Genomic DNA, 19323 nt, shown 5'->3' on the forward strand with positions numbered 1-19323 from the left:
ATCATGTCATCACTTCAGTGACTCTAAGCTATACCACAAGATATCATCTTTGATGGGGGCATTCGCAACAGATCGCTTATACACAGGGAATGGGACAATTATATGTGCAGGTTCAGGGTACACTGTATATGTCTATGGCTGCTTGTCACTTCATGGAGACAACAGGTAAAGGTGTGACAAGCTATACTACTAATTTGTCAGAAAAAACCTTCATTTTTTTTTCATCGCTAGAAGCGATTTGAGAAAACTTACCGGAAACAAGCTCAAATCTGCCACATAAAGGCAAACAAACTATCCCTTTCTCCTTTCAGAAAGTGATATTCTGAGGAGATACTTCTTTTTTTTCCAGACACTGTGTAAAACCGTCACATCAAAGCCTAGATGAGGATGTTTACCATTCAGATTCTCTGCATATCACAAATTATCCACAAGTCTACAAATATGTTATTAAATGCAACCTATCTTTTCCTCACGGCAAGGACATTTTGCAGATAGATTTAAGAATATACTGCCCTTATGCCAGCTGCTACTCTAGGAAAAACAGATTGCAAAATGTTTGTCAGAGAAGTCTGGCTACCTGAAGTGCATCATCCCCTCGTGCCTCTTGAGATAGTTGACAGTTGCCCCTAGCAACCAGCTGTCACACCCTGGTAGAAATTTAATTACTTCATTCCTACTATCACTTGTAAACTGAAATGCACCAGCTGAAATTAGAGACGAAAGAGGCCTGCAATAGACGCAAATCACCATGGCACGCAATCCTAGCTGCTCTTAGAGAATGTTACACACTGCTCAGCAGAGAGTAAGAGAGAGATGTATATAGATAAATAGAGAGAGAGAAAAATAAAAAAGGAAGAGGGCTTACTGCTAAGACTTGCAGAATGTACCTCAGATTGAAGTACCGGTATCCAGTATCTGACTGGAGATGAAAGATTTACAGATAATCAGAGCTGAGAAAAGTTTGCAACACAGCATGAGTGTGTGTAGAATGCCTGCCCCAATGCCTATCAGAATATAATCATGATGATGCCCGCAACGCAAATTATAGCATGGCAGTGCTCACGGCCGGATGCCTATTCGGCACTAACAGGTAGCCAGACTTACACTAATATTGTGCTGAAGTGGATGGACGATCTGGAATGCAATTCAAAAAATGTGAGTTCGTCAGATTACGGATGATTACAACATTTGGGGGGAGGGGTGGTAGTTTACTACTTGAGTACAATGTGGGCATTCAGTCTGGGGATATGGAGGTCATGTATCACTGGCATGGTCTGTCGTTGGTGTTAAGTGAGTTGGATGAAGAGGGATTCACACCAAACTTGTAAGTTTATCATGAACTGAGAAGGGGGGGGGGCATATCCCCTATATATATATAATATATGCTGAATAGAAACTAGTATTCTCATGAATACTATGAAAAAAAGGAAGGTATAATCAAGAAGGGAATAAAAACACCGAAATAAATAGCATGTCACACTCTCGTAAAATGATCAAAAGGATGAAAAGGAAATGGCAGAAGGGTTTAGATATGACAATAGGACAAATACCATAAAACTGAAAATTAGAGGAGAACTACAGCAAGGATCATTCAAATTACAGTATGAATGGGATCTTCATATCGCATCTAAGTTTTGCTGAATATATACCAGCATTTCAACTACAGCATAAACAGAACAGTTTAAAAAACAAGTACTAACATGCAAGGTCTTTAAATCTCTACTGGGTGCTACCAACTTAACTTGATATGAGTAATATTGTTTGATTACTGTAGGTTTCACATATTCATATGAAATAAATTTTTGCTGGAAGTTGTATTTATTGCAACGGATTGACAAATTACCCTACATCGACGTAAATAAGGTTTCATACATATTATCTATTTCTTTTGTGAATGATAAAAAAAAAATAGAATACATTTTACATAATTCTTGGATATTTGTTCCTACATCTTTCCTCACTGATCTACATGTAACCATTTGTGATGATCACAGGGCAAGATGTGGGTAATTTTTACTATTTCTCAGAACAATCAGAAGTATGACAGTGAGACATACACTATCCACCAGCAAAAAGATAGAGGAATCAGAACAGCATTACGTAAAGAGAAAGAGAGATGGAAGAGAAGAGGAGAAAAGTCTCAAGAAGTGACTGAAAGGGGAAATACAAAGCTGAAAGTTCTACTCTTCTCATTCACCCACTGTAAAGAGGCAGTTGAGATGACAAACCCAACACACACACAGCAGGGGCACGCCTGGGTCCCTGTGCCTTCTAAATACAGACCATCCAAAAACGTATTCACAAATAACACCATAAAGAGGGGTCCCCCACCTCTCTGTGTACGTATAACACCATCTATTCCCACAAACCCTCACACAATTTATACTATCATTCCTGTTGCCCTTAGAATTGGCCCTCCACTGCAAACTCTTATTTTCAATGGGGGGGGGGGGGGGGGGGAGGATGTACCAACAACGATACTTTAAGTATGAGCAAAGTATATTCAATTTCAAGTACTCTATATTAGCTTAAGCGTCCAATGCATTCCAAGGTAAAAATTTGATGTACATAGAAAACAGCACATAAACATAACAACTTGAAATTACTTCCAAGCTGGAGTGAATGAAAAATTGAATTAGATGATAAAAGATCTCATGAACAATATCAAAACAACAGTAAAGGCACGAAAATCATGTATATCAAGTAAGTGGTTTGTACATAAATAGAAAATGATTAACGCAGTAAAGTGGATTTCACGTCAACTGTCATGCAAAAGTTTAAAATAACAGTTTGATTTACAACTGAAGCACTCAAACACCATGACATTAGAGTGGTACAGGCACATACATCCATTGACCAAACACACCCCTACTTCCAACTAACACAAATGCCTAAATAGGAAACATCTCAACAAAGGACACTCATGAAGAATTCAAAATGCCGAGAACAGACAGCTACTGTGTATGACGTTTTGTGCCTTCCTACTTCTATTCCTCAGATTATTCCTGAAAAATTCACAGAAGTGATGTTCAGAAAAAAAATGCCCCTCAAAGCAACTTCTAACAGGGCCTTTATACATCATCACTTTAACCTTTCATTTGATCTATCAATATGTCGGTGTTCATATTCTCTCCCATGTGTTTCGATATGCCCATGACTCTTGCAAAACTGTTGGGTGATACTATGACCTAATGTTGGGTCTAGCTATACAACACCAAATGTTAAATCTAACAAAAATGATGTGCAGCTTTAAGTGCTCACTAGCAGGAAAAAAAAAAAGAAACAGAAGGTGCTAACAATAACAAAAAAGGACCTTCAAAACATCAAACTCTGTACAACAAAGGAAATGAACGATCTACCTGCACGGATACAAAACTCTGATGCCAGCAAAACACACAAACTTGCCTGAAGAAAATTTGCCAACCTTCTTTTTATTCAACTACACACATATACAAACAAACAGACAAACACAATCAATGAAGAAGATAGGATCAATAGTGTGAAAAAAACAAAAAGGAATGAAATACAAACAACATTTGATTCATTTTGATCTGGTGTTGTGCACTCTTGCCTGTTTTTTTCCTGGTGCAGTGTTTTGTGATAACCTGATATAAACAAGGACCATGACAACTGAAAATGAACTCAACACATTTGACAGAACATTCTACAGAATGGGGGAAATGGGGAAATGGCTACTCCTCCAAAAGGAATCACTGGTTCAACAGAAAAGTGTTCGGAACGAAACCACGGAAACAGCATGAGTCATGCAAACATGCAAGCAATGCGGGTTGTCCCAGTCGAGGTTTGACATACTGTGTGGAACTTGAGACTGGGCGTCATGCATGTTACAGACGTCCTCATCGTCTTGGGGAGAACCTTGAGGTGATCGGTGAATGTACACTGTCTGGTGCGTGTCGTGGAACTCTGTCGTCGTCTCTAGAGGGCTCCCCGGCGACAGAAACGGTTCTGTCTCGCCCGGTTCGTCGTCATCGTCATCCAGTTCATCATCAGTCTGGCAGCTGACGTCGGCGACGACGAGCACAGGACCATCAACACCAAACTCGGTGGGGTCCACGTTGGTGTTCAAGTCCACGGGATCCTGTTCCACCTCCATGGGCCCACCGCTTCTGTGGCCGTTGCAGTGTCCGTCCGGGTGACTCCTCTCCATAAGACTCAAGGCTTCAGCATAGGACCGCTCACTCTCCGAATCTGTGGGCGCCTCCGACTGCGAGCTGAGCACCTCAAATTGGTTGATCTCTGGCTTCATGTTGAAGCGCACACACTTGACACTGGGTGCCGGGGCAGGTGGGGCGTCGTCATCTGCCGAATTCTGCGAGTTACGCTTGGAGGAACACTCTTCCTCCATGGAGAACGTGGAGTTCCTCTTGGAGGCCAGAGCGGCCATTTGCTCGAGGTCATTCAGTCCGATGATTTCGCCCTCTTTGCTGGTGTTGTGCGCATCGTCGGATGCGTCCGTGTCGTTGTCTTCGCTCACCTGCTCACGACTGCTCGGGTCCTTGGCATCTTCTCCATTGATTACCGCCTTTGTGACCACTTTCACCTTGTCCCCTTTGGGCGCGGCCGAGACAGACGACACTTTGGTCTTATTGCTAGGTTTCACTTCAGAAGGACAATGTGTAAAGCAATGACCAGTTGATTGTCGTTGTTTTTCATATTTTTTTTTTTGCAGAAATTCATGTCAACCCCATTCCATCATGCAAGCAAGAAATGTTGAATAAAGGGGAAAAAATACAAAGATGGGAGAGAAATGCGATTAATGACGAAAGATGAGAGAAAAGAGAGATGGTTAGCTGTGCAGATTATTGTGGACATCCCCAAACCAGTTGATGAGTACAAGTCAGTCACAATCCCATGCTTGATTTACCAAGGGATGAGTATAAGGAATATGAATGGACTCAGACCGTGACTTGAGGAAGAAGTGTTTTATGAGGTAGATATGAGATGCATATAAAAATGATATTAGTACAAACGTTATTTCATCCAATCAGTGCAAAAGTCGTGCATATATGTCTGTGTTTCTCAAAAGTTTTATTCGTAGGAAGATTCTAATAGCTGATTCATACGGACTCTGTGCATATAAAAAAAAAAAGGTAAAAGCCCTTTCAGACATCAGCTACACGGAATCATATTCTTACTCAACTGACAATCTATTTTCAATTTCAAAACAATTCCTTTACTTTGAAATTGAATCCCATTTGATTTATTTCACAACAAATCCTCCCCCATAAAAATGTGTGGTAGAGCAAGAGTTTTTCATACATGAAATCATCTTCCTTGTTTTACAAAGATTTTATTATTTCCGAAATGACACTGAGTGCCTTTCAGCACTTCTTTCCACTTTTGACTGACAGCGAAATCCTACAAAAACATATACCGACTTGTTCACTGTTTCATGTCTTACCTTGTCAGTGTCATACTAAATAATAAACACTATGGCTTTTCAAGAGGGTTTTAAAAAATGTGCTGTATTTACTTTTCAATATGTAAGTAAATACATGCAGTTCTAAACTTTATTTTAATTGAATATCAAAATGTTGCTTGATAGACATTCATATGAGGTAAATTTAAGGTAAAAGTCCCCTGAACGTATTGTGAATTCTAGTGAAATAGTCTAGTGAAATATACCTTACAGAAAACAGCAACAGTTTTAGGCCTTGGCGTAATGCTTTTGATTAATCAATTTAACCTAAGTACCGGTAGACACCTGCAGGTCAAATCACTATCAGCAGTTCTGTACCATTGCCTAATAAAACCACACAACTTTGTGTCCCTGGCAAGATGAGTACTTAATGTCTCAAAACAGAGATTTTCTTCAATTCTCTTAGGTTAAGTGGAGTGTTTGTGCACTGAATGGGAACGGAATGATACAAAAAATATTAGTCCAAGTGAAGAAACAAGGGACTAGTCAAAGGGGGTGGGAGGGTGGTCTTCCTACCTCGAAGTCCATCCTCGTCCTCTGTGTTAACGGAGCTCATGGACACCATGTCGGTCTGAGGGTGCGCCACGCGCCGGTAGGCAGGGGGGCTTTCCGATGGGGGGTGGGCCATACTGAGGGGCGGGATGTTCCGCCTGATGGGGGGGAGGATGCTGGGTTGAGAGTGCTGCAGGGGGTGGGGGCTGAGGCCCTTATTACTGTCACGACCTGTGGTGGGGGGTAGGGTGGGGTGGGAAGGGAAGGGAAGGAGTGTCAGGGAGAGGGTGAATGCAATTCTTCGGTTGATACACACAACTGTGATGGCATCAACTCCACAACTCGTGGCATGCACAATTTCAATATCAGTCTAAAAAATGTGGTTTGCCTACTGCCTCGCAAGAGAGTATCCTGAGTAAAATGCAAATTAAATGAAAAAGACATAGTTGAAAGTTACAGGCAAGAAATATGATTACGCAGGAAAATTTACATATTGAGTGATATCATGTCACTGTCTTCTAATCTCGGTCAGGATATTTTTCAATTAATGCAAAAGATATTCACATGAAAAAAGTGAAGGTTCATTTCTTCATCTAGAGATTCATCATCTAATGCAAATTCTGTCTTTGCAAGGTGAAGTCAGGGATATAACAATGCAAAAGTCTGTCAAATTTAGGCCACAGTGGCTGGCTTTTTTCAAATCTAACTCACCATCGATGCAACTATTGTGTGTGCTTGGCGCATCAAATTCCCATGTTGGCTTTGCGATGGAATCGCTGTCCGACGCAGAGTTGGACGGGACCGGCGGAAGGCTGGGCTGTTGGCTGATTGGTTGGCCATGATAGGGCTGGATGTCGTCATGGCGATCGCGGTCCAGGTTGTTCAGCGAATTGTGATTGCTGCGGGTGTAGGATGTCGGTCGAGTCGGTAGAGGTGGTGGAGTCGGACTCGGTTCGCTGATGGGATTCATGGGATACGTCACCGAAGGATACTCGTCCGAGAGCTTGCTGCTGCGCTTGAAGTCTTCCCCGTAGGTGCGGGACGCCACCCGTCCGTCGGGTGGGTAGCGAGAGCGCCTCTTCTTGCGGTGGTAGCGGCAAGCCGCAATGACCAGCACCACCACGATGATGACCAGAATGACGGAGATGATGATGATGATCAGCTTCATGGGGAAGCCAGTCTCAATTTGGGGGATGGCTGGGTCTATGCAGGACACATCAGCACCGGGGCCAGCAGAGGTGCAGTCTTTGGCGACAGAGCAGTCGTCACCCATCCAGTTGGGAGGACACTGGCAGGAGAAGCTGTAGCCCAGGTCAAAGCAGCTGCCGCCATTCTTGCACGGATTGTTCTGGCAGTGAGGGAGGAGGTTCGGCGAGCACTTGCCAACGTTGTGGGGCGAGACGGCATCTCCCAGCACCGGAAGGGGCTCGCCGTTGAGCCTGGTGCCGCCCATGCACCCCGAGAAGCCCTGCTCCACGGACCGACGCATCCTGCCGTGGCTGCCTCGGTTTGAGGGCGGCCGCGCACCAATAGTGATTTCCTGGAGGTTGAGGTCCCGGTTATCGCCGGGTGCTGTGCCCTCTGCACTGTACTGGTCATCAAGGGTCAGCACTGCGTGGTTGTTGTCCCTTCTGACCGACACCTTGTGCCACATGTGATCATTGACTTTCTTCTGTGTGAGGCGAACAGTTGCCTCACCACTGCCACAGTCAAAACGATACGTCAGTTGGCCCCCTATGATCTGATACGAACAAGAAAAACACAAACCCATAAAACATATAACACCTGTTAAGAATGACACAATGCAAAATTAAAAAGTTTGATACACTGTAATAGATTTGTAAATGCAATATTGCAGTTCAGCTAGGTGTAGTAAATGGTGATTTTTTTTCTGTGAATCCTTCTTCTTTTAAACAGTAAACATATTTCAAGTGGAGAGGCCTTGGAACTTACAGATCAGTATAGCAACGTTGTAAAACAATAACAAGAATGACAATGCACCATTCTATATGGAATCTAACACAAAGTTTATTCAAGTTTGTATTGGATGTTGTCAGAGAAACAGCTGAAAAGTTTACCAAAATAACTGTTGATATGAAGTATCTCATTCCTGCCCCTAAAAAGAAGATTATTACAAAATAAAACTAAGCAAAATCTCAACTACCTGTATATTGCAAATTGTTTTTGTGCTATCAAAGTTGCCCTCATAATTGGTGATTAAGTATCTCTCTGTCTCCACATCCCCCCCCCCCTCCCTCCAGAAAATTGTAAGAAAACAACATGAAGATAACAAAACATTACAAACAACAAGGAGGAGAAAGAGTGAGCATCATTCCAACACACCTCCAGAACGCTGACATCGGGGCCAGCCCCATACATGATGATCCCGTCGGATCGGTCGGTGCGGATACTGGTGAGCAGCTGAGTGGACGAGGTGGAGAGGTCCAGGGCCGTGTAGGTGATGAAGCTTTCTCCGTTAAAGCTCATGGGCTCGTCCACAGATGCTGCATAAAGAAGAAAGAGCAACAGATGGACATTATTCATGCACGGTGAAGGGCGAAGAGTTTCTCTCTGGGCAATTACAAAGTCCATAAATAAAAACAACTTTACTCACGCTACATAAATCTGTTGGCTTAAACTAAAACTGACAAAGCCTTGAATAGTATAAAAGAGCAGACATCTTGGTTGTGGCAACATGTATTTTATTTTTTTTTACCAAGCTGAGGCTCTCAAGAATCACTAGGATGGTTGTAACTTGTCTAAGATATCATTTAACAATATGGGACTGTTTGAAAATGTTTACTATTATATCAAATTTGATGATCAGGGAAAAATAGTTTGGATGTCACTGAAATGGGGAAAAAATCATGCAGAATCACTTGGCAGGAATTTTCTTTGACTTTTTTGTTAATTTTTCTCAATTCAATGACTTCTCAAGGCCTGGAACAATGTTTGTTTGTTTGTTTTTTAAATATTCACAACTTTTCCAGGTTTTCCATGACAGCAGGACCCCTGCATGGCTGGAGAGCTGTGTAGCATTTATAATCAACCTTAGAGCTGTGTAGCATTTATAATCAACCTTTTCCCCCATCCATGGGATTATTTCCCACCATCCATGGGAACATTCCCTCCATCCATGGAAACATTCCCGCCATCCATGGAAACAATCCCGCCATCCATTGAAACATTCCCATCATCCATGGGAACATTCCCTCCATCCATGGGAACATTCCCCCCATCCACGGGAACATTGGCCATATTCATAGGCACATTCCCATCATCCATGGGGAACATTTCCCCCATCCATGGGAACATTCCCATGGTGGGAGACATCCAGACTTACGGAAGCAGGAGTGTGAGTTGTCCTGACAGGTACAGATGTAGTCCGATCTGCCCACGTCTTCGCACCGCATGTTCACGTGGCACGGGTTGCTGGCACATGGCTGTTTGATGGGTCCCGGGGTGCGCTCAGCGATGGTGGTCGGTCGCGGCTTGGGGGTTGCCGGCGGTCTCTTTGTAGTGCTAACACAGGAGTCTTCCGAGATTTTGCAGGAGGAAAAAAATATACTCAATTCACTCTTATTATCTCTTTTATTTCATTTCACAAATTTCAGGCTCACCCTTCTATACACTATAAGGAGCTAATCATGTGTGATCTGCGTAACTACTCTACACAAAATAGTGACAGATTTCCTTTCCAATGTTGTCCAGACAATTTTGATGGCTTCTTTGAAATTAACTTTGGTTGTCCAAAACCATTGCAAGTTCATGGGATGAAATGACTTGAGACTTGATATAATGCTTATAAATGCAAAGCCCACAATTTCTTTTCCCCTCTTATTCAGAATGTTCACATGAATTCTGTGCTTGAATCTATGCTTTTCTGATGTTGTCAGAATATACAATGTATAACTCTCGCAGCGAAAACTGACAAGAAAAAATAGCTAAAAGGACTTGTTATAATCTTTATAAGCAGTTTCATTTTTACTCTCTGGTTAACGGTTCATACCTGTTTGACAGATGCAAACATAGTCACGGTGATGTCTGGAAGACACGAAGCTCTTGTCAGGGGTGGAGAAGGTGGAAACGGTGGAATAATTCACGGTGACCGTAGTCTCGCAGGCATAGTGCAACTCGCAGGACTGAGGCGTGCACATGTCGCTGACCCAAGAGACCACCTCCAGCTTCATGCGATCATTCAAGGCGTTGCTCAGGTCGCCCATTTGCCGCTGGATCTGCTTCGGCTTGAGGTAGTTGCCGCGCTGCCTCCTGCGCTGGATGGCAAAGACGACGTCTGTGTTGGCCCGGTTCTCCACTGACTCATGGATGGTGATGACGATGACGTCCTCCGGGATGGCGAGGAACTGGTTGGCGACCGTGTACTTGAAGATGGCTTGGTTGGGGAGGAAGTCCACGGGCGTCGTGTCCGCGAACGTGATGGTGACGCTGTTGTTCAACATGGCCTGGTCTAGTTGTTGCACGGTCACTTGGACGTTGGCATAGACGGTGAAATGCCCGTCGCTGATGCTGACGTTGACTGGGTAGTAGCCCTCATCCAGGTCAGGCATTGCAATGATGTGCCCGTCCTTCTCCCCGATGCGGAAGAGGTTGTCGCTGACGACGCCGAATGTGAGGATGTCGTAGGGATCTTTGTCCGTGGCGGCGACCTCTCCGATGTAGCCACCGGGGAAGGTGTCCAAGAAGGAGCTGATGGTGATGGTCAGTGGAGAGATGACCTGTGGCATGTTCATCTGGTTGACCACGATGACTGTGACGAAGGCCAGCGAGGATAGCACGGGTCGGCCGCTGTCCGACACCTCGATGGTCAGATTGTACTGCGACTCCACGTCCCTGTTGAAGGAGATGCGGTTGCGCAGAACATTGCTTCCGATCATGCTGAACTCCCCATTCTCATTGCCCCGCACAATCTGGAACGTGAATGGGGCACCGTTGGCCGGAGTGTCCAGATCTGTGGCATTCAAAGCTAGCAAGGCAGAGTCCACTGCAGTATCCTCCTGGAAGAATAATGATCAACAAAATAGTTCGATCAAACATCTGATTATTCCATAACTACATCTGACCTACCATCAAAGTCTACAGTATGTCCTATCAAGTGTATCATTGACCTAAGAAAAATCAAAGCCTGGATATGATATGAACCCGGTTATAACTTTCCTTGAGGCATGGGGTATTTTCCATATATTCACAGTGGTATCATATGTTCCAAAATAAACAAATTTAAACGGTTCAATTTTTAATACTATAAATTCATATTGACTATTAAATGATATGTGTGTATCTGACACAACAGAACTACAAGCAACAATCTATCTGACCCCTGGTTCTTGCCATCACAAAAATCTCATACCATGATCTTTATCAAATATCAATATAGATATGAAATAAAAGGTGTATATCAAGAGGTTTATGCCAGTTTTACATATAACTTTTGATAGGCTTATGGTAGTGGCCTATAAATGAAGAGCATTAAAAATGAATATACATATGACATAAACATATATATACACATATGTTTATACCAATTTTATATACAAGGTTTGTTCGGGTGTTGGTAGTTGCCGAATGTAAAGTACTACAGTACGTCCAACAGCTTACCTGCAGCCTGATGGTGTAGTTCTGCTGGAGCAGGAAAGGCGGATTGTCGTTGATGTCGTCGATGGTGACCTTGACGGTGACGTCCGTGTGCTGAGGTTCCTCGCCCAGGTCCGTGGCTCTCACAAGGAGGGAGTATGAGGAGATCTGCAGAATCGGCACAAATGTCACAGTTATTGCCAACTTCCCATGTCTCCCTCCCACACTTTGCCTTGAGGAAAGATACCTCACAGCTCTACCATTCAAGTGAGCACCAGGCATTGTGCAGGAAGGAAAAAAAGTCTCCTACATTGGCTTGTTGCATTCTCATACCAGCACCAAGAAACAATTAACTACTCAAAGCAAATCTGGCAATTCTATGTTCCACATAAAAGTTTGACAAAAGCGCATATCAAAATTAAGTGAATACTAAAATTCTTGTTAAAGATTTATCTTGCCGTCATGCTCACCTGTTCCCTGTCCAGTTTTGCGGCCAAACTGACCAGTCCGTTGTTGGGGTTGATGGTGAACTGGTCAAAGAGGTTACCATCAATGATGGAGTAGATCACGTGCCCATTGACCCCACTGTCTGCATCAGTTGCCATCACCTATGTCAAGGAAAAAAAAATATTATGTGAGCACAGTTGAAAATGTAGACATGAATTTCATCAATTTTTATTGTTTGACGTATATACACACAAATACGCTAAAAGATGGACAAGAGTTCAACTTCTCAAGTCATAAAAAGTGAAAAAGGAGCATAATATCTGTTGATTTTATACAATTATGTTTTCAACCTGTTCAGAAGTTTAGATCTACACTACAAAGGAAAACATTTTTGCAGTTTGCAATTGGGGTATGTCCCTAAGATAGAATAAGGTCTTGCAGAACCATCAGACCAATGTTTTTGTGGGCATGAATACCAATTCATCAAAACTGGTATCCCCTATTAGGTTCTCACCTGAACAACATCCCCGCCAACCCTTGCAGCCTCGTTGACGTTGGTGGAGTAAATATCACGGCTGAAGCGCGGGGCGTTGTCATTGGCGTCGGTGATGTAGATGTTGATGGTGGTGGAGTCGGAGAGCGGGTTGGTTCCCATGTCTGATGCTTTCACGGTCAGATAGTAGGTGCTGGACATCTCATAGTCGAGAGCAGCTGCAACCGTGATCTCGCCTGCCAATGCAAGAACAGAGTCCGTGTTGAAACACATCAGCAAATAACATATACCAAAGCCAAATATGTCTATTTATTATAAGTCATAGAGTATCATTCTTGTGTGGAAGATATATGGAAGAAGTAAATATTTGCTAGAAGTGAAATTAAAATCAAGCGAGTATTAAGGTGACTTTATCTAAAAAGGAATGCAAGTCTTGAAATGAAGTATCTCCTTTCCATTATTCTTTAGCATTTGATCACAATATGTGGAACTGTACAATATCATAATTCATAACTATGAGGGCACGCTATGAATAGAGACTGGCATTCACGACTTGCCATGCAAACAGGTTTACAGCGCGCATTGATTTTTCCGGTACGTACCGATGTCACTGTCGATCCTGAATTTGCCGTGCTCATTGCCCGACACGATCTGGTACGTGATCTGGGCGTTGAGGCCCACGTCTTGGCTGAGAGCCAGGACAGTGGCAACCGTGCTGCCAACAGGGGCGTCCTCCGATATGGTGGCGTTGTAGAGGTCGCTCTCAAACTGAGGCTCGTTGTCATTCTCGTCCAGGACGTTGACGATGAGCTGGGCGGAGGAGGTCAGGTCGCTGAGGAGGGCGTCAATGGCGACCAGCGTCAGGTTGTACTGGCTGCGGTTCTCCCTGTCCAGGCTCTGGACCAGCGTCAGGATGCCAGACTCGCTGTCCAGAGAGAACACGTTCTCCTCCCGGTGGTCGGTCACAGTGAAGTAATGCCGCCTGTTAGCTCCTGCATTTCAGTCATCGATTTGAATTGGATTAGGGCGTGATGAGCTAAATGCTTGAGATGCTATCACAGTTCATGTTTGGGACTAAAATAATATTTGGTCAAGTTTCATTTATTCATTCATTCCATGGCATTATCCTGTAAATCTGTCAAATAATTAGTGCATCTAGGACTACATGAATAAAGATTCAATTGCTCTAATTACGCAAGAAAAGGAGATAACACATCACATATTTGCAACATGAATTGCTGCTTCCTGTCACTACTATAATCACAAATGTACATATCACATACTCTATCTGATATTATTCACCCTTGTCTGCGATAACATGGAAGAACTGCTCATAAGAGTCTTACTTTGTTCACACAATATTTACACTACTGTTTCATGTGGTACATCATATCTGGAAAAGCATTGAAATATAAATCGATTTTATTTTTGGTATGATACACAATGAGGTATGAGCCTTCATGAGAACTTCCACTAACAGTCAAATAATTTCGGATGACCAAGATAATTGGTTACAACTAGAGTAAATGTTCCCGTTTAGCACTGCAGTTTCAGGGATCGGATCTGTAGCTACTGTGCTCTCTTCCTACCTGAGTCTGGATCTATGGCCTGGACCCTGGTCAGCAGTGTAGAGACGGTTGTGTTCTCACTGACGCTGACGTTGTAGACCAGCTGAGAGAAGACTGGTGGATTGTCATTCTCGTCCAGGAGACCGATCGAGATTCCGGTCGAGCACGAGAGCCCGCCTCCATCGGTGGCGATGACCCGGAATCGGTAGAAGCGATTGATCTCGTAGTCCAGCTCTCCAAGAGTACGCACTATTCCTGTGCCTTCACCTGAAATATTGCATGTGAATCATATGTTCTGATTATTGGCCCCACACTCGAATTGTCTCAAAATAGATACATAACAAGAAAAAGTAGAAATTACGCGGTGCGTAACATATGTCCCCGCCGGAAGTAGCATTTTGTAACAAAATGTGCAATATAGGTAAAAAATCAAGGTCAAAGGTCAAAGAAGTCAAAGGTCAAAATTCTGTGTAGAAGTTTTGAAGCCCTCACCTAGTGCCATCACATAAAGCAAATGGAATCGAAATTGGGTTAGAAATGGCGAAGGAGTAGCATTTTGTAGCCAATGTACAATATAGGTCAAAAATCAAGGTCAAAGGTCAAAGAAGACAAAGGTCAAAATTCTGTGTAGAAGTTTTGAAGCCCTCACCTAGTGCTATCACATAAAGCAAACGGAATCGAAATCGGGTTAGAAATGGCGAAGGAGTAGCATTCTGTAGCAAAATGCACAATATAGGTCAAAAATCAAGGTCAAAGGTCAAAGAAGTCAAAGGTCAAAATTCTGTGTAGAAGTTTTGAAGCCCTCAACTAGTGCCATCATATAAAGCAAACGGAATCGAAATCGGGTTAAAAATGGCGAAGGAGTAGCATTTCGTAGCAAAATGTACAATATAGGTCAAAAATCAAGGTCAAAGGTCAAAGAAGTCAAAGGTCAAAATTCTGTGTAGAAGTTTTGAAGCCCTCACCTAGTGCCATCACATAAAGCAAACGGAATCGAAATCGGGTTAGAAATGGCGAAGGAGTAGCATTTTGTAGCAAAATGTACAATATAGGTCAAAAAATCAAGGTCAAAGGTCAAAGAAGTCAAAGGTCAAAATTCTGTGTAGAAGTTTTGAAGCCCTCACCTAGTGCCATCACATAAAGCAAACGGAATCGAAATCGGGTTAGAAATGGCGAAGGAGTAGCATTTTGTAGCAAAATGTACAATATAGGTCAAAGGTCAAGGTCAAAGGTCACGACTGAAATTCTGTGTAGAAGTTTCAAAGCTCCCATGTAGTGCTATCATATAAAGCAAACAGAATCAAAATTGGCTCATAAATGACAGAGAAGTAGCAAATTGAAGATTTTGATCACACACGGACGCACACACGGACACACGGACACACGGACGGACGGACAGACGGACGGACGGACACACGGACACACACACGTACGGAGCCCGTTTCATAGTCCCCTGCTCGAACTCGTTCGGCGGGGACAAAAATCATCTAGCCCCATGTGTAATACAATAACACCCTGTCCACGTAATTCTCGGCCAACTCTAGCACTGCCTTTCTCGAGAGTTAAACATCATAGATAATGGAACCATGCCTCCTTCCTCAATAATGCAACATGGATCTCTTTCTGATGTATGCACTCAAAAATGTGCCCATTTAAGTCATAATATCTTTTAATGTTAATACACTCTTCTGCAGACCTGTTTCTTTCCTAATCTCCACAAAGTATGCTTTACTAACACCTACACATTATAATCAAAGACATGCAAACTCAGCTAGGATCCCAATGATTTTCTCCAATCTACGAGGTTAGAGGAATATAGGAAATGGAATTTGTTCCTTACCTGGATCCTTTTCAATGGTGAACAGCTCTGATCCCTCTCCCTCCAGAGTGTAAGTGATTTCTGCGTTGCTTCCAATGTCGGCATCGGTTGCAGTGACGTGGAGGATGTAGTGACCAACAGGCAAGTTCTCCCGAATGTTCTCCGTGTACAGAGTCTGACAAACAGAAAACAGTAACATAATAATTCAACAGATAGTTCTGAAAATAACGAGACGGTTTTCATATTACACGACGATGCTTTTCAGGTGAATGGTTAATGAACGCATACTATCACTAGCCATGATAGAGTGCATTCTTTACTTTGACCAAGTGTTCACCTTATCCAATATAGACAATGACGTCCATAACATGTAATGACACGATCATCAACGTTGTTTAAAAACTCACTATCAAGCATGTACCGTTCTTTGACAAGACATGTTTGTAGTCGTAACTCTGAAGTGTAAGCAAACAGAGCATTTTCTGGGATGAGTTCTTACCTGTAGACATACGGGAGAGTTGTCGTTGATGTCTGTGACAGTGATCACAACTTGAGTTGTATCTGCAAACAGGCCATCGGTCGCAGTTACATTGAGACGATATGAATCCTTGACTTCTCTGTCCAGTTGGTTGGCGACATAGATGGTCCCAGAGTTGCTCTCAATGGCAAAGTGGTTGTACGGGTCACCAGACGTGATGTAGTACACAATGCGGGCGTTGGCGCCGACGTCGCTGTCGATTGCTTGGACAGAAATGGCAACAGTTCCTTGGGAACTATTCTCCAGGACCTCTCCGGTGTACAGTTTCTTGGTGAATCTTGGGGGCGAGTCGTTGAAGTCCATGACGGTCACATGGACGGTGGTCGTTGCTGTGAAGTCGCTGTCAGCGGCGTCCATCGCCTGAATGACTACATCGTAGGTGATGGTCATCTCACGGTCGAGGGCTTCACGGAGGGTCACAACACCTGTCGTGTCATGCACTTTGAACTTCTCGAAGACATCGTCATCGTTTTCACCCAGGCTGAACACCACCTGACTGTTGGGGTCAGAGTCTGCATCCATGGCCACTACCCTCAGGATGGGTTCATCCACCGGTGTGTCCTCTGGAACCTTCACGTTATAGGAGGTATCCTCAAAGATGGGTATGTTGTCGTTCACATCGGTCACAGTAACAAGGACCGTAGAGTAGGCGGCTATAGGCGGTTCAGTTGCTGTGGTTGCCTTGACGATCAGCTTATACCAGGCCACTGACTCAAAGTCCAGAGCACTGACAAGGGTCAGGTTGCCCTGCTCGTCAATGGAGAAGCGTGTCGGCTCGTTGGTGTGCTCGTCGTTACCCGGCACCAGCGAGTAGGTGACTGAAGCATTGCTGTGCGCATTGAAGGATGCCAGGAAGGTGCCCACGGGCACGTCTTCGGCGACGTCAATGGTGGGTGGGTTCCACTCATCGTCGAAGACAGGCTGCTCATCGTCCGAAGCCATGACGTAGATCTCAGCAGCAGTCACCCAGCTCAGCGAAGGGTTCCCGCCGTCCTCGGCCATGACAAAAAACCGGAAGGTGGATCCCTCTGTAGCATGAAAATATAAGCCTCATGTCACTTGGACAAATATACAAATTGAACCAATGTGGACAAAACACAGAACAACCTAGTAGTGAGATACCATTTGGAAATCTCTGGAATGCCAGGTTTATAGAATTCCTTATTTACTGCAAACAGTCCTTCCCCCTTATGTTCCTGACTATCCTTCATCCCATAAGTAACTTGGCTGATAGTGATAGATGGTGCAAGATAAACTTTTCCCATGCTTTTTCTTTTTTATTTTTTTGCTCAATCATCATGCACTTCTCTTTGAACAGAACAAGAAAAGTTCAGATAGAATTCGAGAAAACTGAGCTCCACATGTAATCAAACAAAAGTTATTTACTCATTCATCATTTTTTGATACACAGATGGAGAGGATTTTGCTACAATGTTCTGTAAGAGATGATCTGATTTGACAACTCGATGTACAGTGAGATCTTGCATCTTTGCAAAGTTCAAGTTCCATCTTTTTTCTGATGTAGAAAATGAAAGTTACTTAAAGTGGAAAGAGAACCTTTTAGATTATTATGCACTATATAAAGGAAAAATCATGATAATTATTAGTAATGTCTCTGTCTTCCAGACTGGTACCATAATATCAGCCACAGCATTTACCTTCTCCTTGAAGAGATTCCTTTGTGGAAATGGTCCCAGTCTTTGCGTCGATCTGGAACAGGTCAGAGGTGGTGGCGTCTGTCCCGTTGGAGAAGGAGTATGTCAGGAGGGAATTGCTGCCAGAGTCACCATCAGTGGCAGCCACCTGCAAATGGGAAGGCAGCGTAGGTTTAATCTAGTCGTATCACCGCACCGTACACATTGAAGATGGCAATCAACAGGATTCACATACAGTGACTTCTCTTCTCAGTATTACAATGCAGTGCTGGACTTGGACAAGTTCTTTGCCATGTACTGTACCAGGTCTGGTAAATTACAGCAGTTTAATTGTTCTATTATGTGGGCAACTGCATATTCTGCCCACAAAATCAGTAACGACATAATGCATTACCTTAGGATACAGGAGATGTGCCATTCTGCCAATTTCGTCTTTTTCATGAGAACTGTAAAAATTAGACAAAACTGCCAAAAGGAGCTATAATCTAAAATGAAACCAGAGAAAAATTACACAAACATGAAAATAAACAAATCGATGACAAACAAACCAAGAAGTGAAGGCTAAGGATATGGAAATATATCTTATATATTGACGTCAGGGCATAAAAATACTGCGACCTGAAATGTATGTTACATGATTTATACCACTTACCACCACAACTGCCGTATTCAGCTCTGCGTCAGCGCCAATGAAAGCGCGGTACTCCTTCATCTCAAAGCGGGGTGGGTTGTCATTCCTGTCATTGAGGATGACCTGGACTGTGGTATAGGCGGTCTTGCCACCCCCGTCCACCGCCATGACGGGCACGCGGAGCATCCGCTCGCTCACCGACTCCAGGTCCAGGAGCGTCCGGCTGCGGATCTCACCTGTGAGGAGCAGAGGATGAAATCAATTTAATGGAAGCAGGGAATGATATTCCAGGTACGTATCCAAACACAATTTGCCATGCACTTTTTTTTTTGAATACCACTGCTACACAAACTTTTTTTTGTGTAGCAGTTTTCTTCCATAGAACTGTGCAGGACACCGTTTGAAATATTATTCATCGGCTGAAATTGATACTAAAATTTGAGTTTGAAAATTATTCCCTGGAAAGCAATGTGAAAAATACACTTTCTTTCTCCTCAGGTACAAGTCTCATTTTGTTTTCCCTTATTTTTATTGCAACATCCTTCCCCCCCCCCCCTCAAATTTCTTGACCCCCTTAAATACAAAGTGCAGATACCTGCTCAAAGTGAAATGTTTGAAATGTAGCCAAGAAGTAACTCCACCATATAA

General features: G+C 43.4%; 1 protein-coding gene across 1 annotated transcript in view; it reads right to left on the reverse strand.

Moving 5' to 3' along the window:
- The window catches only part of LOC139742205 (protocadherin Fat 1-like), a 151661-nt gene that overhangs the window by 7396 nt on the left and 124942 nt on the right, over positions 1-19323 (reverse strand). The window contains exons 16-30 of the mRNA XM_071652817.1: positions 18697-18911; positions 18048-18192; positions 16351-17417; positions 15873-16026; positions 14054-14299; positions 13067-13456; positions 12486-12700; positions 11995-12132; positions 11549-11692; positions 9942-10947; positions 9276-9467; positions 8276-8436; positions 6644-7673; positions 5957-6163; positions 3814-4620 (exon numbers count right to left, since the gene is read on the reverse strand). Coding sequence (XP_071508918.1) covers positions 3814-4620; positions 5957-6163; positions 6644-7673; positions 8276-8436; positions 9276-9467; positions 9942-10947; positions 11549-11692; positions 11995-12132; positions 12486-12700; positions 13067-13456; positions 14054-14299; positions 15873-16026; positions 16351-17417; positions 18048-18192; positions 18697-18911 — 6117 coding nt within the window. The remainder of the gene's footprint in view (positions 1-3813; positions 4621-5956; positions 6164-6643; positions 7674-8275; positions 8437-9275; positions 9468-9941; positions 10948-11548; positions 11693-11994; positions 12133-12485; positions 12701-13066; positions 13457-14053; positions 14300-15872; positions 16027-16350; positions 17418-18047; positions 18193-18696; positions 18912-19323) is intronic.

The sequence above is a fragment of the Diadema antillarum genome, unplaced genomic scaffold (assembly GCF_040938485.1).
Source record: "Diadema antillarum isolate AM-2024a unplaced genomic scaffold, OU_Dant_1.0 scf00000003, whole genome shotgun sequence".
Classification (NCBI taxonomy): Eukaryota; Metazoa; Echinodermata; class Echinoidea; order Diadematoida; family Diadematidae; genus Diadema; species Diadema antillarum.